At 36.7% G+C, this 21,181-nt stretch overlaps 1 protein-coding gene across 1 annotated transcript in view; it reads left to right on the top strand.

Annotated features, from left to right (window-relative positions):
- The first annotated feature begins 391 nt into the window (after positions 1–391).
- LOC149574761 (RING/U-box superfamily protein) overlaps positions 392–21,181 on the top strand; it is a 57,644-nt gene continuing 36,854 nt past the window's right edge. Inside the window, exons 1-5 of the mRNA XM_089814577.1 lie at positions 392–1,416; positions 4,655–5,761; positions 5,848–6,030; positions 6,137–6,291; positions 6,936–7,046. Of these exons, the coding sequence (XP_089670703.1) occupies positions 1,279–1,416; positions 4,655–5,761; positions 5,848–6,030; positions 6,137–6,291; positions 6,936–7,046 (1,694 nt within the window). The 5' untranslated portion in view covers positions 392–1,278. The remainder of the gene's footprint in view (positions 1,417–4,654; positions 5,762–5,847; positions 6,031–6,136; positions 6,292–6,935; positions 7,047–21,181) is intronic.

The following is a 21,181-nucleotide window of genomic DNA, read 5'->3' as shown; positions in this document are numbered from 1 at the left end:
GATTGATATATATATATATATATATATATAGAATTCTTGCTGCCATTCTTCAACATAATATATATAACCATACAAGATTAAAATCAATCCCAATCATCTTCCCGTCTAATTTTCTTCCGAAAGGGGGATGACTGCTTACATTTAATTAGGGAGGCAAGATTTATTACAACATTAACTGTGTTGTTATAATAACAAATGTCACATAGCTGTCATCGTACAAATCTAAAACTGCCCAGCCAGAATAGCTGGAAAGCTGTTCCTGCAAGTAGACAGCTTTGCTTAAGACCAGCCTATGAATAGCTAATGAAGTGTATTCGAAGTACAAATATAAAATTCAAACGGTTGTTTGTCTGTTGCTTCCAGAAAGCTGAGGAGCTCACACCCACATGATGTTACCGTATTCCAAAGGTTATTGGGTCCCATGAAGACCTAATCAAGCCCTCTCAACCATCGAGATTAGTAAGCCATAATGGTGGGGGATGATAAGTTCTAACCCAAATTCAAATGTCAATAATCCACCACCCAATTGTCTGCCATCGAGTTCCGTGCATGTCTGCTATTTCAAATAGAATATGAATCCGTGAGCAATCAGCATTGTCGTCTTTCCCCACAACAGTCGCAAAACTTCAAGCTGATTTCATAAGAAAATGCCCAGATACGGCCCTTTCTCTTTAAGATTGTAACGTGCATGCTTCGGTCCCAGTTATTCTGCCGCACTTATACTTCCTGTATGCCGATGCCTTAACTGTACTATATGTTTCATCATACTGCGTGAATAAACTATTGCAGCTGTCGCCGAATTATTATTTAACATTATGCAATAATATTATTTTTTTCAAAAATTTCCCCATTTGTTGAGGGTAAACTTTCCCAAGGCGCTCCTTCGGACTCTTTGGTTCTACGCTTTTACAGCCTGTCTTCCTAACGGCTAACAAATAAAATTATTACATCCCACGTCCTGCCCGTCATCCCAGATTTTGGGGACCTTTGCTCGATCTTCTTAAAAGAAATATTTTACTTCCAGAGCAATATCCCATGTAGTTTGTGATTGAAACAACTAAATAAAGTTCGCATTAGACCAAAAAGATATGAATTGATTTGGATGGTCCAATTCAGCAGGGCCGAAGGATATGCTCATTTTGGCTTTAAGATAGAAACAGAACAATGCCAGCGGAACCCCAGAGGCCGAATGATTTTCTTTGGTTTTAGAAGTATGGGATATCAATAAGATTTCAGTCTGTTAATTATATAGGTACTTGAATTAAAAGAGGATTAGAAATGGGATCCGGCACTAGCAGAAACGCAATGGCACCATCTCAAGCACAAGAGGCAAATGAGCCAAGAAGAACAAAGGGGCGCCGCAAGTTCCATCCTGGGTGTTTTCGACCTCCTCCGAATTCTCCTGATAACACATTGGTGTGTATTCTGTTCTGTTATCCCTGGGAGGCCTCTTTTCTTTATCTTCAGAGTTGTTCTTGTAAAATGCTTTCAATACCCTCTTCGTCCACCCTGCAAGAAAATAAATTGAGTGTCTACACCTCCTGGGCAAATTTAAATGCCTGATGTAGAGGTATGGATGAGAAGTTCAGTTAACAATTTTAAAAGGGGAAAAAACGAACCCAAGAGAAGCCCTTTACTCAATCAGTGATCCCAGCCCTTGTTTGCTATAGGCTTATAGCCAGGGAAAAACCTCTGTCAATATTGATCCCATATTTTCATGTGATTCTATTCTAATCTATTCCGCAATTGTAATCTGTTACGTATTAAGCCAAGCCTGCTTCCTTATTTATCCGGAACTATGATTCAAGTCATATGCACACTTCTAGCTCCTTCTGAGTTGTCTTTAGTGGCTAAGGGTTTATTCTTGAGTGCCGATTAGAGACATATCTTTAATAAAATTCGCTATTTGAGGTCCCTTTTGTCTCAACTGAAACAATTGACCGGAAAATAAAGTTCTGCATAGTTTTCATTTGATCCTAAAATACATTGCATGTTGGTGGTGATTTGGAATTCTTTTATGGTTGATACAAACGATTTATAAATAGTTTTATTGCATAGGGGGTATTTCATCTTGATATTTTTATCACGTTCAGGGTAAAACGCCTTTTGATATCCCGGTTAAAGCTACTGTTGATAACTTGATTAGGTTGCTCCTTATTTTGTCAATTGGTCCTTTATTCTGGCATCTTTATACAGAAATGTTGTAAAAGCGTCTCCAAACTATCTTCCTCCATCGTTTCTATCTGGAGTAGCACTTGCATTCTTTAAATTCTTGCTAGAGATGTTTTTTCTTGTAGACAGTAAACACTAAAAACAAACCAATTTGGATTGACCAGTATTCCACCAATGGGTAACCTAAGATTCCTAGATGAAATGAAAGCCGCCCAAGGCTGTACTACTAACTTATTAAACATGCAAGATAGAGGTTTTCTTTAAGCAGCTCAACAAACTTGCAGCCATTCAATCTAATGTGGTGCTGCATTCTTTTCAATAAAAATGGCAATTCACAATAAGCCGATCATTATAGTAGGCAAGAGCAATGCTGCTCTTCGTTCACCTGTCTTATAATAATTTCAGAGTTTTTTTTTATAGTTTTGGTGCAAAAACTCTCTGTGTTCTGAAAATAGAAATTCGTCCTTACCTTTATCTGGACCTGAAAAAACAAAACTTTTAGAGTTTCTATATTTTGATAAACAATGTTATGTTGGAATTTGTAAATTTCAACATCCAACTTGCCTGTTGAGCAGTAATGAAAAATGGAAACAAGAAACAGATTCAATGGTACCCATTGCAGTCTGGTTTTTGGCTCATATGCAAGGAAAAGAGGATGAGATCTTACCTAAATGCATTGAAATCACAGACTTTGAATTTCTAGCTTCATGATTTAATGTATACAATTTCTGAGTGATAACTGGTAACCTTATGGATCAGCTGAAACAACTATGCAGAAGCAAATATCTCAGTCAAGGATGGTCATAGTGCATGTATCTAAAACACAAGTAAAAGACAATAGCTAGAGGCGGATCAATATAATCTTTATGTTTGTGTTAGTTTCATACTTTACAACTTTTCCCTATACTAAGGAATATGCCCATGTAATAGTTACAACTTACTAATGATGCCAATTTGTAAGCAGCAAGTGATGAGACTGTAAGTAGATTACACATTTCAGAAAATTAAGTAATAAAGGAGGTGTGGCTATTTTGATTACTTTGGCAGGCAATACAACTAACCGATATCATTCATTATGACTGGCAAAGCACAATGATGTGCAATATTGCAGGAAACGCACAAGGCATCTGCAGACTACCTTCTAAAACTGAGAATGAACCCATGCATGGTATATCACATGAGTGATATAGGTGCGACTACCAGCTAGCCAACGCAAATGTCAGAGATGTTAGGCAGATCAATGGAACCAGGAGAAGAGGAGATGGAGGCAATGACTATTTACTATCAAAGACCAGGTTGAAACTTTCTTGGGTATAAAGTAGTTGGTACAGACCGATGCGAGGCATGCAGATTATAAAATATTGGTTTAGTTCAGGTCTGTATGCAGTCTCTCTAACTTGACTGTAAAGTCAATAAGGTGGTGGTTAATTTCCAGACCACTGAAAGTTTCGAATAGTTTACCTTTTTTTGTCCAGTTGATCTTAATGCAATGCAGGGCCTCACAGATCTAGAAGAATCTTTGGCACTAATTTTGAATATCTTCAGCTTCATCAGCATAGCTGCAGGATACCATGATATAAAGTCAATTTTCTTACCATTTATTTCCTGCCAATGAAGATTATAGTGTCAACTGGAAAAGGAGAAAGTTCATAGAACAGTTTTCGATAGGGGGACAAATTGACAATGCTTACATGTATCTCCTATTACTAACAAAGGAGTGTTTGGCTATGGTGGCTGCATGGGCCATTTTGTGTATACTAGTATAGTTTGGTCTTTTTGATTAAAATCAATAAAGTTGTAGCAGATATAAAACTAAAGTTCATAAGCTTTTTAGAATTTTTGAGGAGACACTTTAGGATACTCTTAATATCTGCAAAAAATTTATCAGCTCAACCGTGGAAAGTCTAATGCAATGCTTGTCAAACCATGTAAAATCCAACAAGAAATTTATGACTTGCATGCAACACCAGATCAACCCCAGTTTTAGAAGCTTGTAAATCAGGAGGTGTCAACGCAGAAGAAAATATACTCAATCCTAAGGATTGCCTGCAATAATTTCATCTGATTCAAAGACTCTGGACATCGTTGGAATTAAATGGAGTCTGAAAGTTGCATCTTATCAACATTATTCTATGGTTAGCAAATTGTCCATTTCAGTATGCGGGTCCTTCTAAATTTAATTTTACCTGTAATCTGGTTTGCAGAATGCAATTAAGGTTCTATCTCCTTTGACCTTTCTGTATTTTTTTTTCTCTTTTTATATGTATACTCACCATGCCAACTGTTCAATCTAGTGAGAACAATTCTCTTCTAATATTTTTTTCCGTAAATAAGTGTGAGACCTGGTGATTTGGGAAACTTGTGTACATGAAATTAAAACTAATTTTCCATCATTATTGTTCTTTGTCAAGTATCTGGAGATAGGAGGATGTATTTTCAATCAAAATTTTTAGATTACTTATTATGCTTTGAACTGTTCCAGAATTCTGCATCTCACGAGGAAGCATTTAGCTTGCCTATAGATGCCAATCCAGAGAATTATCTTAGGGGAAAGATTAAATGCATACCCGAATCTTCTGTAAGATGCAACCCACGAAGCAAAAAGAGGCTTATTCGTTCAGTTTCTCACTCAAGTGGGAGCTCCAGATTATTTATCAATTCTCAGGCGTCAGCACCTTCAAGCAGTTTTCCAAATAGATGTTCAGGTAGAGGGGAAGGTAACTCTGCTAATAATCGCTGCCCAAATGGTTCTAACTGCAAGAAACATCCTTCTGATATTAGGTTAAACAGGGCCACAAGTTTAGGGTCATCAAAATCATATTCTTTATTTGCTAGACGACCCAGGAATCAGCTATCAAGCAATGGGCAGAACACAAGAACTGAGGACAGTCATTTAATAAATGGTACAGATCTACACAGAGGGCAGGGAAGCAGATCACATAATCCATGCAGAAGTAGATCTAGGCAACAAAATGTTGGTCTAATGCAAGTAAGATTACAAGAATATGAAGATCATCCTTTAGGTATGCTAGAAAAAGAAGATGTATTCCCAGAATCTTCCAGTGTTCAAGTTGCTAGCAATGGAGGTCCACAATGGAACACAACTTTTAACAGCAACCATGCATCAGTCTCTGATCAAACTGCATTTTCTGCAACTCATCGTTCAACTTTGGTAGAATCAATAGATGCAAGACACTTTCACAGAAGAGGGACCCCTGACCATTATGAAAGTAATATAAATTTCAGAAGAACACGCAGTGTTGGACGACTCCGTGATAGAGTGCTTAGAAGGACAACATCATCCGAGGACTCATTTAGCAGGGGAGATTCTGTTGACAGGGAAGCAAGAATACACAATGGGAGAAGGTTTTGGGAAGCCTTAAGTAGAGCTTCCTCTAGTAGGTACACTGGGACACCGCCAACTGTTGTAAACGATCAGTTTCTTCACACTCTTAGATCTATGAGTGCAGGTCGGAGGCACTGGGATGAGAGGATTCAAATGAATGATGACACCTCTAATTATGGCAATGGAATAACGGAAAGTAGAGGGTTGAACCATGATGAGCGGAGGCAGCGTGCAAGATCTCAGGTTTGTTGTGCTCATCTTTTGGTTTTTTGTGCTGCAAGTGGATAATCCTGGGACTCATATTTTCCCTACATTTTATTCAATTTCAGGTCCGTGCTTTGCAACGTGTAAGTAGCAGTTCTGAGAATTCAGCAGGCCATGAGAGATCATGTAATTTACCTGGCCACAGTCAAAGTGCACATTGCTCATGCCAAAATATTGGAGGGACACAAGATTCAAATACCAGTTCAAGCATCTCAAGAATTATAATGTTGGCAGAAGCTTTGTTTGAGGTTTGTCTCAATGCTCTAGATTGTTGTTTTTCAATCCAAATCATAAGTTGAAATCTGTCTTTCTCTATAATTACTATACTAGTAACAAATGAATTGTTTGACTCAGGTTCTTGATGAAATTCATCACCAGTCTATGGCTTTGTCCTCACGATCATCGGTTTCTTCACTTGGATCTTTCCCTGCTCCTGATGATGTTGTTGAGTCTATACCAATACGGTTGTACAGCCAAAAGGGAAAAAATGTTAATGAGGATGCTGCACAGTAAGTTCACATTGTATGCCTTTAGGGCTTTAATTGACTAGGTAGTTTGAAGGTTATGATGTTTAATGCAACAGAAATATAGGATTCCTTTTCCATATAAGGATTCTATGCCATATTGGAGGTTGCAGGACCTGGAAAACAACCTATTATGTAAAAATCTTAGAATGGAAGCTTGGATCTTTCACTGGTTAATTTTTCTATAAATTGAGCACATTGAAAGGCATTTATTGCCAACACTAAAAATGTAAAAAACGTTATATTTGTTTTCATTTATACTCTTTAAATATCTTAGATCCATGAATCTTGGAGTTTGCATTTACTTTGTTTATATCTTTGAATTTCTGCAAACCGTACTGCCTGGTATCAACACATAACTTGGAACTCTATGCATTTCTTGAGAATGAATTATGTGTATTTGGAATTGCCTTCAAACTTGGATACATAGTATCTTCCATGTTGATTTGGTGTTTGGAATTGACATGATTCACTTCAATTCTTTTCTTTTATTTGCTTCTTCTTGCAAGTGTTTGTACCATCTACCTGTTTCTAGGAAAACCCCTTTTCCTTTTTGCTTGTTAGGTCCTTTGATTTCCTCATGTTGTCATTCTTTGCTGGGAGTTCTCACCGTAGTTATTTTTTATCAGGTGCTATATATGTCTTGTGGAATATGAAGAAGGAGAGCATGTGAGAGTGTTACCATGCCATCATGAGTTTCATCAACTTTGTGTTGACAAATGGCTGAGAGAGGTTCACAGGTATGCTTAAATACTTATTTATAATGACTTCAACGACACTATTACCAAATTTGGTTCTAATCTATAGCTTGATGCATTTTTTTGTAGTGCATGGACTTGATTTGTTGTTTTTCTGTGTACAATTTTAATCATCTGAAGCAATGGATATTGTGGACAATGCAGTAAAACTGATTTGGCAGCATCTTATTTTTGTGCTGTTTAATTATTTCTATCTCAATCAGTAAACTGACATTTATTTTGTCATTTTTTAATTTTATGTCAAAGAGAAAATATATAATAAAACCCACGATAAAAAATTCATATCAAGGATTTCCTAATAGACTGAATAGTCATTGCCATAAACAAATATAACTGAAGGGAAAACCCAGCTGGGTTTTGAAGATTCCAGTAAAACATTGGCCTAGAGTAAAAAATAGAACACAAGATTATCCAACCAGCATTATAGCAGGTTGTAACCTGCTGCCAGGGCTCCATTTGCCATAAGAAATCTTGGAAGTACCAGCAAGAAGATGAGTTCCAAACCAGGAATTCATATTGAAAAACTAACTTACCATCCATACTAACAGAATCTTAATGAAAGAAAAGTTAGGATGGTCATTTTAATCAACTGGGGAAGTTAAACAACATTAGTAGGGGGTAGAGAATTCAATTCAGAGTCCAGACACATTCTACCCCACTTTGCAAGGCAGACTGCTACCATGTTCCACTCTGTAGGAATATGAACTGAGGAGATGAAGTTGGACTTAAGAGTAAGCCTTCGAATTTCTTCAGCAAGAATTGAAAGGCATTAATATGTATCATGAGCCTCGTCTTTGTGCAGAGAGACCATGATTAAAGAATCTGTTACATAGATAGTCCCTATAAAGACTAAATATTCAACTGCTCTTGAAGAGCACTTAGGATGATTCTAACATCAATAGCATTATTGGTTTTAACTTCCATAACCATAGAGAAAATTAAACATAAAGAATCATCCTCAGCTGAGCAAAACCTCCAGGGCAGCATTTTAGGTTGCCTCTAGATGAAGCATCTGTATTTCTTCAGCAAGAATTGAAAGGCATTAATATGTATCATGAGCCTCGTCTTTGTGCAGAGAGACCATGATTAAAGAATCTGTTACATAGATAGTCCCTATAAAGACTAAATATTCAACTGCTCTTGAAGAGCACTTAGGATGATTCTAACATCAATAGCATTATTGGTTTTAACTTCCATAACCATAGAGAAAATAAACATAAAGAATCATCCTCAGCTGAGCAAAACCTCCAGGGCAGCATTTTAGGTTGCCTCTAGATGAAGCATCTGTATTTATTTTAATAGATCTCACAGGACGGGCAGTCCATTTGACACCTCTATTCGCTTTTTTGAACCTCAATGAGTTGGGGAAGAAAGGTGGGAAGAATGGCTCTGGGGATGCAAAGCAACACGATCAGAAGTTTGTTGATCAAAAGGAAATGGGGATTGGTTCCTTTGCACTAGGCAAAATGGTTTCTATCAATGGATCTGAGACCTTTGGCCAAATTTGAGTACTTAGGTCTTGATGTCCTTGGAAGGTACATCAGTTTTATTCCAGCTGGGTCTTCCAAAAGATGAGGACCCAGGGAGGATCCTGGGCTACTTTGAGAGTAGCAACAATGGAGAGAGAATGAGCCACACTATCCGAACAGTCAAGCAAAGAGAAAACTTGAAGAGTAAGCTGACCCCAAATCTGCCAACATAGAAATCAAACACAGTTAACAAAGGGACATCGGAAAAAAGGTGAGCCACAAATGCCTCTTTGTTACATAAAACTCATTTGGAAGGGCTGTGAGACCCTCACTTCTTAATATTATCCCAAATGAGGCATTTGTTATCACAGAACAATCAGTAAAAGCTTTAAAATTGAGCTAGTTGAACCAGTTCACCACCTTGCTCCTGTATTGGGTAGTCAATCTCAGCATTGTTCCTAATGAGGGAGTTGTATATCCTGATTTTCTTGGAAGCATCATGTTCTAGCAGATAGAATAGAAAAAATAATGTATCTACCCTTATGAGTTTTTCCTAGGCCAGAACTTGAATGTTTACTAGTGTAATGTTGAGCTTGACCATCTGTAGGAGTGATTCAAGATTAACTCAATTAGAATGTTGAAATTCAGGGAATGAAGAAAGAAGCAATGGATGGAGATCCCAAACATCTTCCCAAGAAAGAGCCTGCTTCCAATTTTAATAATCCAAAAGAGTCCTGCCCTGATGAAAGAAGCTTCCTCTCTAATAAGATGCCAAATCGTTAAACCTTTACCTCTTAAATCCATTCTTGGGATGTATGAATTAGACAGATGGAATAGAGAAAAAACTTAAACCATGATTGCAGATTAGGAAGCTTGATTTAATTCGCATGGATATAACTTCATTATTTTATATTGTAACAAATGGATTTGCATAACAAAATAAAGGTGATCTAGAAAGAGTTTTCCTCAATTAATTATTGAAACAAAATATATTGAATTCCTTTCATGAGATAACTACCAACAATTAACTGAGATAACAGAGCCCAACTGAAAATAATTGTAATAATGATTAACTGAAATAACTATAATAATGATCAACTGAAATAACTGTAACAATGATCAATTGAAATAACTGTAATAGTGATAATCTGAAATAACTATAATACCGATCAACTGAAATAACTGTAGCAATGATCAACTATAATAACTGTAATAACGATCAATTGAATAATTGAAATAATGATTTACTATATTTCCTTGCATACAAGTGAAGTAAATGCATAACATGAAATGGAAAGAAGAACATACGAGAAGTATCTGGTGAGTCTTTAATTGTTGTGCAAGCTTTGACTTTCGGTAAGAGGAGAAGCATTGATTTAGGCTTAACCTCCCAACCTCGGATCATATTCATCCTCACACAATCTATTGAATAGAAAGGACCTCCCTACCTGGGGATCAGGCTTGGGATACTTCTAGTCCAACCACCTGAGTATTCCAGTGTTTAAATTGTTCGCACAGTTATGGACAGACATGTCTGAATAACTGACACTACTGACATCAAGTGATCATAGATGGCAAACATGCCTTTAACGACTTTGGCCAAGGTTTTCTGATGGGTTCAATGACTTGATCACCATTGCTCGACTTGACAACAGGGAAACAATAGTATGAACAAGCATGAGCTATTAAATGAAATTAATTTAGAATTGTTATGTCATGTTTGACTTTTATTTCCATGTTATTGCAGATTCCATCTCACCTCTTCACCTTTTCCATGGTTATACAGCCGGCGAGTCCCAAGTGTTCAAATCTCAAAGCAGTCGACTCTGTCTGTTGATCCTCAACTGATATAAGAATATTATATGTTTCTAGCTTATCACATTCTGTGATCTAAGAAATGTAACTTTAAGACTTGCAGAATAAATATCATTTGATTCTGACTTTCAACAGCATAATAAAGTTATGATATTGTGTCGTGGATACTTGGATTTTACTCATCCTAAACAGTTCTCTCCTAAAGAGGGACTAACCGATGATGTTTTAAACAAGGATGATTTGCATCATATTCTGGAACTGTATCTTACTGCTATAATATTCAAAATTTAGTAATATCTGAAAATAAAACATATTACGATCTCTAGGATATGGGCAACCACATAACTTGGTAAAATTTGGAAATATAATGGAGTCTTGCTGGACGCTATCAATCAGCCGCACCCTTCACGGAAGAAACTCTAAATGTGGACTTAGCGCGGTTACTAATCTTATGCTTCAGCAAGGAAAATATATGATTTATTGCTAAATTGTGGCAAGGAAATAAGCAGAGAGAATTTGGTTGTAAAAATGTAGAGATAACGATCAACTGAAATAACTGTAACAACAATCAACTATAAGAACTGTAATAATGATCAACTAATATAATTGAAATACCGATTTACTATTTTTCCTTGCATACAAGTAAAGTAAATGCATAACATGAAATGGAAAGAAGAACATACAAGAAGTATCTAGTGAGTCTTTAATTGGTTGTGCAAGCCTTGGCTTTTTGTAAGAGGAGAAGCATTGACTTAGGCTTAACCTCCCAACCTCGGACCATATTCATCCCCACACAATCTATTGAATAGAAAGGCCCTCCCTACGCCGGGATCAGGCTTGGGATACTTTTAGTCCAACCACTTGAGCATTCCAGAGTTTAGATCGTCCGCACAGTTATGGATGGACATGCCTGAATAACTGGCACTAGTGACATCAAGTGATCATAGATGACAAACATGCCTTTAACGACCTTGGCCAAGGTTTTTTGATGGGTTCAATGACTCGATCACCACTGTTCGACTTGACAACAAGGAAACAATAGTATGAACAAGCATGAGCTATTAAATGAAATTAATTTAAAATTGTTATGTCATGTCTGACTTTTATTTCCATGTTATTGCAAATTCCATCTCACCTCTTCACCTTTTCCATGGCTATACAGCCGGTGAGTCCCAAGTGTTCGAATCTCAGAGCAATCGGCTCTGTCTGTTGTTCCTCCACTGATATAAGAATATTATATGTTTCCAGCTTATCACATTCCGTGGTCTGAGAAATGTAACTTTAAGACTTGTAGAATAAATATCATTTGATTTTGACTTTTAATGGCATAATAAAGATATGATATCATGTCATGGATATTTGGCTTTTACTCATCATAAACAATTTTGTCCTAAAGAGGGACTAACTGATGATATTTAAACAAAGATGATTTGCGTCATATTCTGGAACTATATCTTATTGCTATAATATTCAAAATGCAGTAATATCTGAAAATAAAACATAGTACAATCTCTAGGATATGGGCAAACACATAACCTAGTAAAATTTGGAAATATAATGAATTCTTGCTGGATGCTATCAATTAGCCCCACCCTTCACGGAAGAAACTCTAAATGCGGACTTAATGTGGTTACTAATCTTATGCTTCAGCAAGGAAGATATATGATGAATTGCTAAATCGCGGCAAGGAAATAAGCAGAGGGAATTTGGTTGTAAAAATGTAGAGATATGTCGCGAGTAGTAATGCCCATGGTCTCTCACGGCTCCATAATATAAGGAAATATTTGAAAACCTTTTGGCTTCCAAGAAGCCGTGACCTAAAAAAAAAAGACTTGGCTTCTTGAACGCCAATATGGCAAATGTGCTTTTCGGTTTTAAGCAAGAAATTGAATAAATAAGGAAAAAGATTTGGAGGTTATAAATCAAGGATAATTATAATATATATCTGTCTACTTGCATGTAGATGTACTTATGAGGTGGCATCATATTATTTATTTTATAAAAATAATATTATGGTGTCACTTTTATTCCTATATTTATATGCACGTACATAGATAGGCATTATAATTATATGGTGGAAAAATCAATAAAAAATCATTTGAGGTATGCATTATTTTTAATTAAAATAATTAATGTTTTAAATGTTTATTTAATAGCTCATGCGGGTCCATTGATTGTATCCTGATGTTCAAGTCGCTAGGTCCTTACCAAGGCAATTAAAGGTCATACCTGTCAACCTGATAATTGGACTAAGCTAGTATCCCATTCTGTTGATCCCATTTAGCAATGCTTCTCCCCTTCATCTTCTCTTGCAATCACCCGTGCAACATTTCCACAATAATAACAAGTTCCATAATAATTTCATAATGACATTTAATATAGATAAAGAATTTAATTATTAACCATAATTCCAAAATCAAGCAACTGCTAATCATCGCATGACAAATAGTGGATAACGACCATCTTCATTAAACAATTAACATAATGAATACAATGGATATATTTAACTACCCTCTTCACATGATTATGAAAGAAAATCCATTCAATCTAACGGCTATAAATAAATTCAAATTTAGGTCAAAATTTGGGATGTAACATACCCTCCCCCAGAAGCTTAGCGTTTTTGAATTGGCTGGCGCATGGATGGGCGGGAATCTGGAAGGGGAGAATCTTGCAGGGGGAACAGACCTAGGTGGGACAAGCGACCGCATCGCAGATTCTCGGGCAAAGCATGCAAAGGTGGACGATTTGGGGACTTGTAGGGTTCAAAATTCCCTTTTGGGTCTTTCACTTGGACTTCACGTGGCTTGTCAGGCTCCCGATCAAGCTAATTTTCCGAATGCAGAGGCTTATCGAGATAGTAAAGCAAAAAACTGGCAGAACGGATTGGAAGATCAAAGGGCGTGGGTCTCGTTATTTGGAAGGAAACTTGGAGGAAAATCTTCTCTCCCTCCAGTAACGTCGAAATCCTGTTGGGAAAAAGGTGAGTTTCAAATCTATATTCCCGATCAGATTGTTGATTTTTCTGTTACTTCTATGGATTATACTGTGGTTGGCAAATTCTTGGGGGCTCAACCAGATATTGATACCTTGAAAAATATGTTGAAATGGAAGTGGGTGATCCGCGGTCAAGTTGATATAGCCCCTATGGCGAATGGATTCCTATCTTTTGTTTTCAACTGTAAGGAGGATATGAATATGGTTCTATGTGGAGGACCATGGATGTTTGGCAAAAGCACCCTCACGGTTAAGAAATGGGAGCCTAATATGGATTTATCTGATGCTTTTTTCTTAACTACTCTGATCTGGGTGAGATTGCCGGGCCTCCCTTTAGAATATTGGCATGAAGACATTTTCAATGGAATAGCGGGATCCTTTGGGGAACTTATTGCTGTTCATCAAGCTCTGGCTGCGAAATCAAAACTGAATAGCGCTAGGTTATATGTGAAAGTGGCTAACTTGAACAACCCTCCTGATAAGGTGGAATTGTTTTCAAAACTAGGGAAAAGGACTCAAGAAGTAACTTATGAGGATCTCCCAAATACTTGTTTTGCTTGTAAAAAAAAGGGTCATTGGGTTAAAGACTGTCCAACCAAAAGAAAAAATCAAACTAAGGTTGTTAAAGAGGACAAGGAGGACAAGACTCAAAAGAAAGTATGGAGACCAAAATCTAATGGTCAGAATGAAAAAGCAAATAATCTTAATCCTGGAACTGGTTTTGAGAATGAAAAAAAGAATTCTTTGAATTCTGAAAAGCAGGATGATGGTCTTGTTTTGTTTGGGCAAGAAACCCACTTGCCTGATTCGATGAAGCAAATTATAATATACGAAAAGAATGCTATTAAATGGGAGGATTTTGTTGAATAGGGGGAAATAGAGGAAGGAGAAATTATGGAAGTGAGAAGCAGACATTTGATTTTGGATGAAATGCAAAATGGGGAAGACCATTATTTGTTGTTGGAGGAAGTGCAAAATGGGGAAGATCATACTTCTGAGATTCAACAAAATGGGGAAGTCCAAGCTGCTAAGATTCAGAATATCGAATCCCAGTCTCTTGAAACCTCTCTGTGTAATGACTCAATTCCTTTTTGGAATGAATCGGAACCAAAGTAGAAAAGCCTGGAAAAGCCGGACCTAAAACAGAAATAGAGCTAGAAGAAAAAGACTGAGAAGAAAAACTCTTCAATTCCTAAGAGAATTGAGACCCGAAGCATTAAAATGGAGTAGAACTCTAAGGTGGAGCAATAGATTAAGGTTAAACCAAATGTGGGGACACCGGAAAAATCGGGAAGAAAATCTTCAAGGAAAACAAGAGAAATTGAAAGGTTACAAAATATTGCTGATGGAAGACAAGCAACTATTTTGGATTTTACCCCTAAAAAAAATCATGAAAATCATTACTTGGAATATTAGGGGGATGAACAACAATCATAAATTGGATATTGTTCGTAACTTTGTTAGGGAGCAAAAACCAGATATCTTTTTGCTTCAAGAAACAAAGATGGTAAAGGAAAGAGCTGAAAAGATCAATTCTTTCAAGGAATACTGTTCAAAGGCGAGTAGTTCGGAAGGGGCTTCATGAGGAACTCTAATACTTTGGAAAAAATCCCTATTCTTTGGTCTTGTTATAAATGAAAGTAAGCACTTCATGGTGGTTAAAATGACTAACTTATACCAGAACTCTGATTGGTTCTTAGTCAACATGTATGCTCCTAATACTAAGAATTCTAGGAAAAAAGTTTGGAAAACTCTATCTAATATTAAGAGCAAAGAACAAAATGGTAGATTGTTACATCCCAATTTTTGACCTAGCTTGGAATATAGACGTTGAGGTTCACATGAAGTTAGTTGGCAATTTAATTTGATATAATCTGGCGAAATGGTAAGATAGTTAACCGTTATGATTTCAAGTGAAGATGACATGTTAGTTGATTGTTAATTGTGAACTCATGGAAGTGAAAGGTTAATTGATATGATTATTTATAATTTATAATTTAATTACAGAGAAATTCCTTGCAGGGAGCATGTCGAAGGGGTTGAAGCATTGTCAGAAAAGAATTAGGCAGGGCATCACCATCACTAGTAGATGGGTAAAGGACCTAGCGAATTGTAACATGACACATCTGTGAACCGCATGAGTTATTTAAATAATTAAAATTTTTTTTATTAAGTTAAAATATAAAACATCCCTCGAAGGATTGTAAATTATCTTTCATCATTATTATTTTGATAAAATTTATACTCATGCATTTAAACATAAAAATGATATAATAACACTATAATTTAATAATCGATTTCAATAATATTCAAAACTATAAAATGATTGGGATTATAATGTTCAAATTTTAACAATATTTGAATTATCATTTTTGAGTTATAATCTTTCAACTCTCTTTCCATTCTTTTATGTCTTGTTTTTAATCGATTAGGTAATTGGAAAATAGAATCCATTATAATCTTTTTAACTTTATGTTCTTGCTTTGCAACAAATTAATGAATTGGAATTCATATGGTTTCTTGTAACCAATGGAAGCCAAATTAAACTCTTTGTTCTTGTAATGTCATTAAATTTCCAAAGCGAACCAAAATTAGGCATAAGTTCGAACATAAATAAAATCAAACACAAGTTGTGATATTGGACAGATGGTGCATTCTTGGCATGTAACAGTCTTCACTCCGCGTGGGAGATGTAGAAGGGTCGCGGTTAGAGACAAGAGCCCTGGCAGAACAGATAAAAAGGCAACTGTGTTTGAATATGGTGAAGAGTTTTTTTTTTTTTTTTAAGCATCAATGATGGTGGTACGAATCATGGATTATTGGAGAATTGTGCATGAGTGTGTGGAATCAAGAAAAGGAAGCTACAGGGTCTGAGAAAGCCGTGCGAGGATCAGGAGTGGCGTTAGTGCTGAAGGAGGCACATTTTTGGGTTTTCAATGATATATTGGCTAAACGAATATAGATGCCATGGATTCTTGGTCTCCATATTTCATCAACGATTCAAATTGGCCCATAAATTCAAGCTGTGATGATCTCTAGGTTCTATAAACTGCGAATCTAGCCAGGCTCAGGTCACAACTTGCCGTAATAGGATATAGAAGAATCATGAAAGGGTAATCTTACTATTGTGCGTTTTTAATATGCTTTCATATGCCAACTGTATGCATCATCAATACTATCATTGCTATATCAACAGTAAGCATTCTCTTATCATTTGTTATAACGCATGTAAGCATTCTTTTAACATTTTTTTTAATAACCGCCTGTAAGCATTTTCCTTGTTATTGCCATGCCAACTGCACCATTTGTTATGCTTCTCTATCTGATGGAATCCGGCTGAAGTTGGAATCAAATTATATTTAAATCCCAAATTGTGAATGTGCTACGTTAAGTTTTGAATTCACCTTTTTCCTTTTAGATTGGAATCGGTTTGATAAGAGGAGATTCTTGATCAAATATTCTGTTCAATATCTCTTTGATAATGTTTTGCTTTTTTTTTACTTAGAATATCAACTTTGAATAAGCCACAACAACCTTGAATATATAATTCAATACATTCTTTTCTTTCATAATGGATGATATTGAATCCACACCAAAGAATTCATCGACGATAATGCCATAATAGGTGGAGAGGTGAATATGATTCGCAAGCTCCTGGGAATTATCGGCAAGGAAGCTTGAAATGGTGAGGCGGTGTAGAGGGTCTGCAAGAACACGGAAGAGAATTCAGTGATAATTAAATTAAGTAATTAAGCGTTTGTATTTTGAAATTTTAAAAGAACATAATTTATGTAAATATAAATGTGAGAGGGTGGTTGTATGTAATCTTCTTGAATAAATGAAGGAGTCGTCTATTTTTTAGAATCCTAAATCCTTGGGACTCACCTGCTTGTGAAGCCAAAAAGATGGGTGATGAGGCAAGATTAAGTAATCATCAATAACATGAACCATTACCAAATTATGATAGAACAACATTTAATATTGAAAAATTTTGGATGCAGCACCCACAGTTTAAAAGTAAATTGGAGGAATGGTGGAACATTGAAGTTGAAGGGACTGCTCTTTATAAAGTGGCTACTAAACTCAGAAATGTAAAAAAGGAGGCTAAAATCTGCAATAAAAGATGTTTTGGGAACATTTTTGAGATCAAACCTAAAACTAAGGAAGAGTTGAAAATTATCCAGGACAAGATACAGAGGGAAGGGTATACTCGTGATCTTGTTAGAGAAGAAAATGGTAAACTGACTGAGTATCATGATATTGTCACTAAGGAGGAAATCTATTGGAAGCAAAGGTCAAGACATGTTTGGTTGAAGGAAGGGGATAAAAACACTAGGTTCTTTCACCTTTCTACTATGAAGCACAGGGCTAAAACTCGCATATCTAATCTAATGATAGGTGATATGAATATTACTGAGGAAAAGGATATTTCGAAAGAATTGGTTTCTTTCTTTGCTTCCCTTATGACTGCTGATCCTAATATTGATCTTATTAGCCAAGAGGAAATCCTTAGTGTCATTCCCCCTTTGGTTACTAGAGATCAAAACAAGATGTTGGGATCCATTCCTAATGATAAGGAAATTTATTAGGCTGTTTGCTCCTTAGGTGGGGATAAATCTCCTGGCCTGGATGGATTTCCTATGTTCTTTTTTCAGAAAGAGTGGAATCTAGTTGGGAAAGATGTATGTTGTGCTGTCAAAGAATTCTTTGGGGCTAAAAGAATGTTGAAAGAGATTAATTCTACCTTTCTTTGCCTAATTCCAAAAAAGGTGGGTGCTCCCTAGACCAATTTAGGCCTATAAGTTTATGCAGTTCTTTTTATAAGATCATTTCTAAGGTCCTCACTTCTAGGCTGCTCTTGGTGCTTCCTGATATTATTGCTGAACAACAGAATGACTTCGTTCCAGGTAGACAAATTCTGAACTCTGTCATGGCTGTCCATGAGAATATCCATTCTTTATTTTGTTCTAACAATTAGGGCTTCATTATGAAAATTGATATTGCTAAAGCCTATGATAGAGTGGAGTCGACCTTCCTTGAAAAGGTGTTATTGGCTTTTGGTTTTAATAATATTGTGAGGATTGTTGTTCAACTCATCTCTACCTCTTCGACTGCTGTTTTGGTTAATGGGTGCTCATCTACTAATCCCTCTAGAGGCCTGAGCCAATGAGACCCTTTATCTCCTATTCTTTTCACCATAATGGCTGATTGCTTGGGTAGATATATTGGGAAATTGGTTCGGGATGGTGATATTAAAGGCTTGCAACCTTCTTCTCAGCCCCTTATCTGCTTCCATGTTTAGTTTGTTGATGACACTATTTTTATGGGCAAAGTTGGTGTTAGGGAAGCTAGAAATCTGAAAAAAGCTCTAAGCCTCTACTCCTTGGCCTCAAGACAGCTGATTAACTGGAATAAAAGTTCCTTGTTCTTTGTGAATAGCCCAGTGTCTAGACAAACTAAAATTGCTAAAATCCTGGGATGTTCCATAGGATCCTTTCCTTGTACTTACCTGGGCCTCCCCTTGGGGCTTAATGCCCCTGATTCCTTCTGGGAAGATATTATCAAAAAAGTTTTCTAAGAAACTTGTTGGATGGAAGGGAAACCTGTTGAGCCAAATTGGTAAAGTCACTCTTCTGAAAGCTTGCCTTCAAAGTATACGTACTTATGCTTTGAGCCTTTTCAAAATTCCCACTAAATATGCTGATTCCCTTGACAAAATCCAAAGGAACTTTCTTTGGTCTGGTATTGAGGAGAAGAAGATAATGGCTCTGATTGCTTGGGACCATATTTGTAAACTAATCAGAGATGGAGGCTTGGGATTAAGGACTATCCGAAGTATGAACAAGGCTCTTCTTGCTAATCAAGGATGGAGAGTGTACCATGATGATAAGGAGTGGAGCTCTATATGGAAACATGAATATTTGTATAATGCCCCTTCTCTTTCTGATTTCTTCTCGTATCGCAATTGTAATATCCTCCCCTGATTTGAACTTTGACTTGTAGAAATTTAACTTAAGGAATATTGTCAAACACTTTGTATGCAAACTCATAAAGCTGATTTCCTCAATAAATTGCTTTCCAATGAGTAGATTTACGAACAACTATGAAGTGACATTAAAATGCATAATACACATCATAACATTTTCACAAACACTTGGCACACATTCAACAGTATATGAAAAATCTGGAAACTCTTTCAATCTGCTGATAAAGGGTGATTTTTAAATGTAGATGTGCACTTACAGCTGCCTTAAAGGCTGCAACAACTATTCAGACTTGTATTCAACAATTATTATGCAGAGTATCAAAATTTGACAGAAGAAACCTGCAATTAGTTGCCGTAGTATTTTGCAGATGTAGTCGGCAGCCCTCCAAACTTCTAATCAGCCGGAAAAACAAGTAAACTTGATACCAACACTGTTCACGCCGTACTGTAGCAAAATACTGTTCATGCCGACTGTAGCAAAATACTGTTCATGCGGCACTATAGCAATAACTAACTTCAGATCTGCATCTCAAACCCTTGTAAATTTCTTTATGCGAACGCCCCAAATGAAACCCAGTGTGTTTCCTGAAGTGAAAACACCCTTGATCCTCTTGACTGTGTCTTCCAACAACGAAGAGAATGCTAGCAAAGAGGGATTCCGTCCTCCAAGCCCGATAATCAGATATCCAGCAACATAACATTAATCTTCATCCAAGCATACAAAAAAAAAGCTCTTCCATTTCTTTTATAGTGTTCTCACAAGAGCTCAATCCTTCGTTTTCTCAATGTGGGATAAAACATAACTCCCTTTATGTACCTTATGTCTCCAATGTGTTATAAAAATAAAGGGAACTCTTTTAATTTAAATATTTCCCACAAACTATAGTCTATGCATTAATAAAGTTAAATATTTAAATTTAACTTTATAAAATGACTTTATCAATGCATAACAAATCTTATCAATGATAAATAAGTTTTCTTGTCGATTTTAAACAATTACCATCGACATACCACTATGACTGAATGTCCGGCCATGTCCAAAATGACTTACTATAAATAGTAAGTATGCCCAAAGTTGCCTCAGAACCCCTCAGAAAGACCTGCAACTGAAACTGTCTAGGCCAAATGGCCTCTGTGCCCCTTTAATGTCCTAGTTAGCCTACGGGACTGTGGGGAAATAGGCTAACGACAACATCATGCTATGAATGCTAGAAAGGGGACATTACAGTCCGCCCTTCCCAAAATTGCTTGTCCTCAAGCAATTTCAGCTCTGGATGCTGCAATATCTGCTCATTTTCCCTAGTAGCATCCTCGACAGGTAGGTTCCTCCACTTCACTAGATACTCCCTGATAGTCCTCCTGCGAAGCACCCTCTCCCTGGAGTCAAGTATGGCCTCGGGAACCAAGATAGGCTTTCCCTCATCATCAAGAGGTGGCAATACTACTGAAGGCACCACATTGTGACCCAATGCCTTCTTAAGGCGTGACACATGGAACACATTATGCACTTTACTGTCTGCAGGCAACTCCAACTCATAAGCTACTTCGCCCACTCTCCTGATTACTTTGAACGGTCCATAGTGGCGTGGTTTCAATTTCTCTGCTCCACTCTTCTTGAGAGAGGACTGTCTATACGGCTGTAACATGAGGTACACCATATCCCCCACCTCAAAAGACCTCTCAACCCTGTGCTGATCAGCATATTGCTTCTGCTGATTTTGTGCTTTTTGCAAATTTTCCTTCAAGGATCGCATAATGTCCTGACACTCCTGCAAAGTATCCTTGGCCTTAGGCACCTTGCTGTCCCCAAATAACAAATCCAAAAAATTAGGAGCATCATACCCGTACAG

This window comes from Cupressus sempervirens, chromosome 2 (assembly GCF_028749045.1).
Source record: "Cupressus sempervirens isolate cs-2001-9-10 chromosome 2, ASM2874904v1, whole genome shotgun sequence".
NCBI lineage: Eukaryota > Viridiplantae > Streptophyta > Pinopsida > Cupressales > Cupressaceae > Cupressus > Cupressus sempervirens.
The sequence above is the reverse complement of the archived record's forward strand: the minus strand, read 5'-3'. Positions and strand labels throughout refer to the sequence as shown.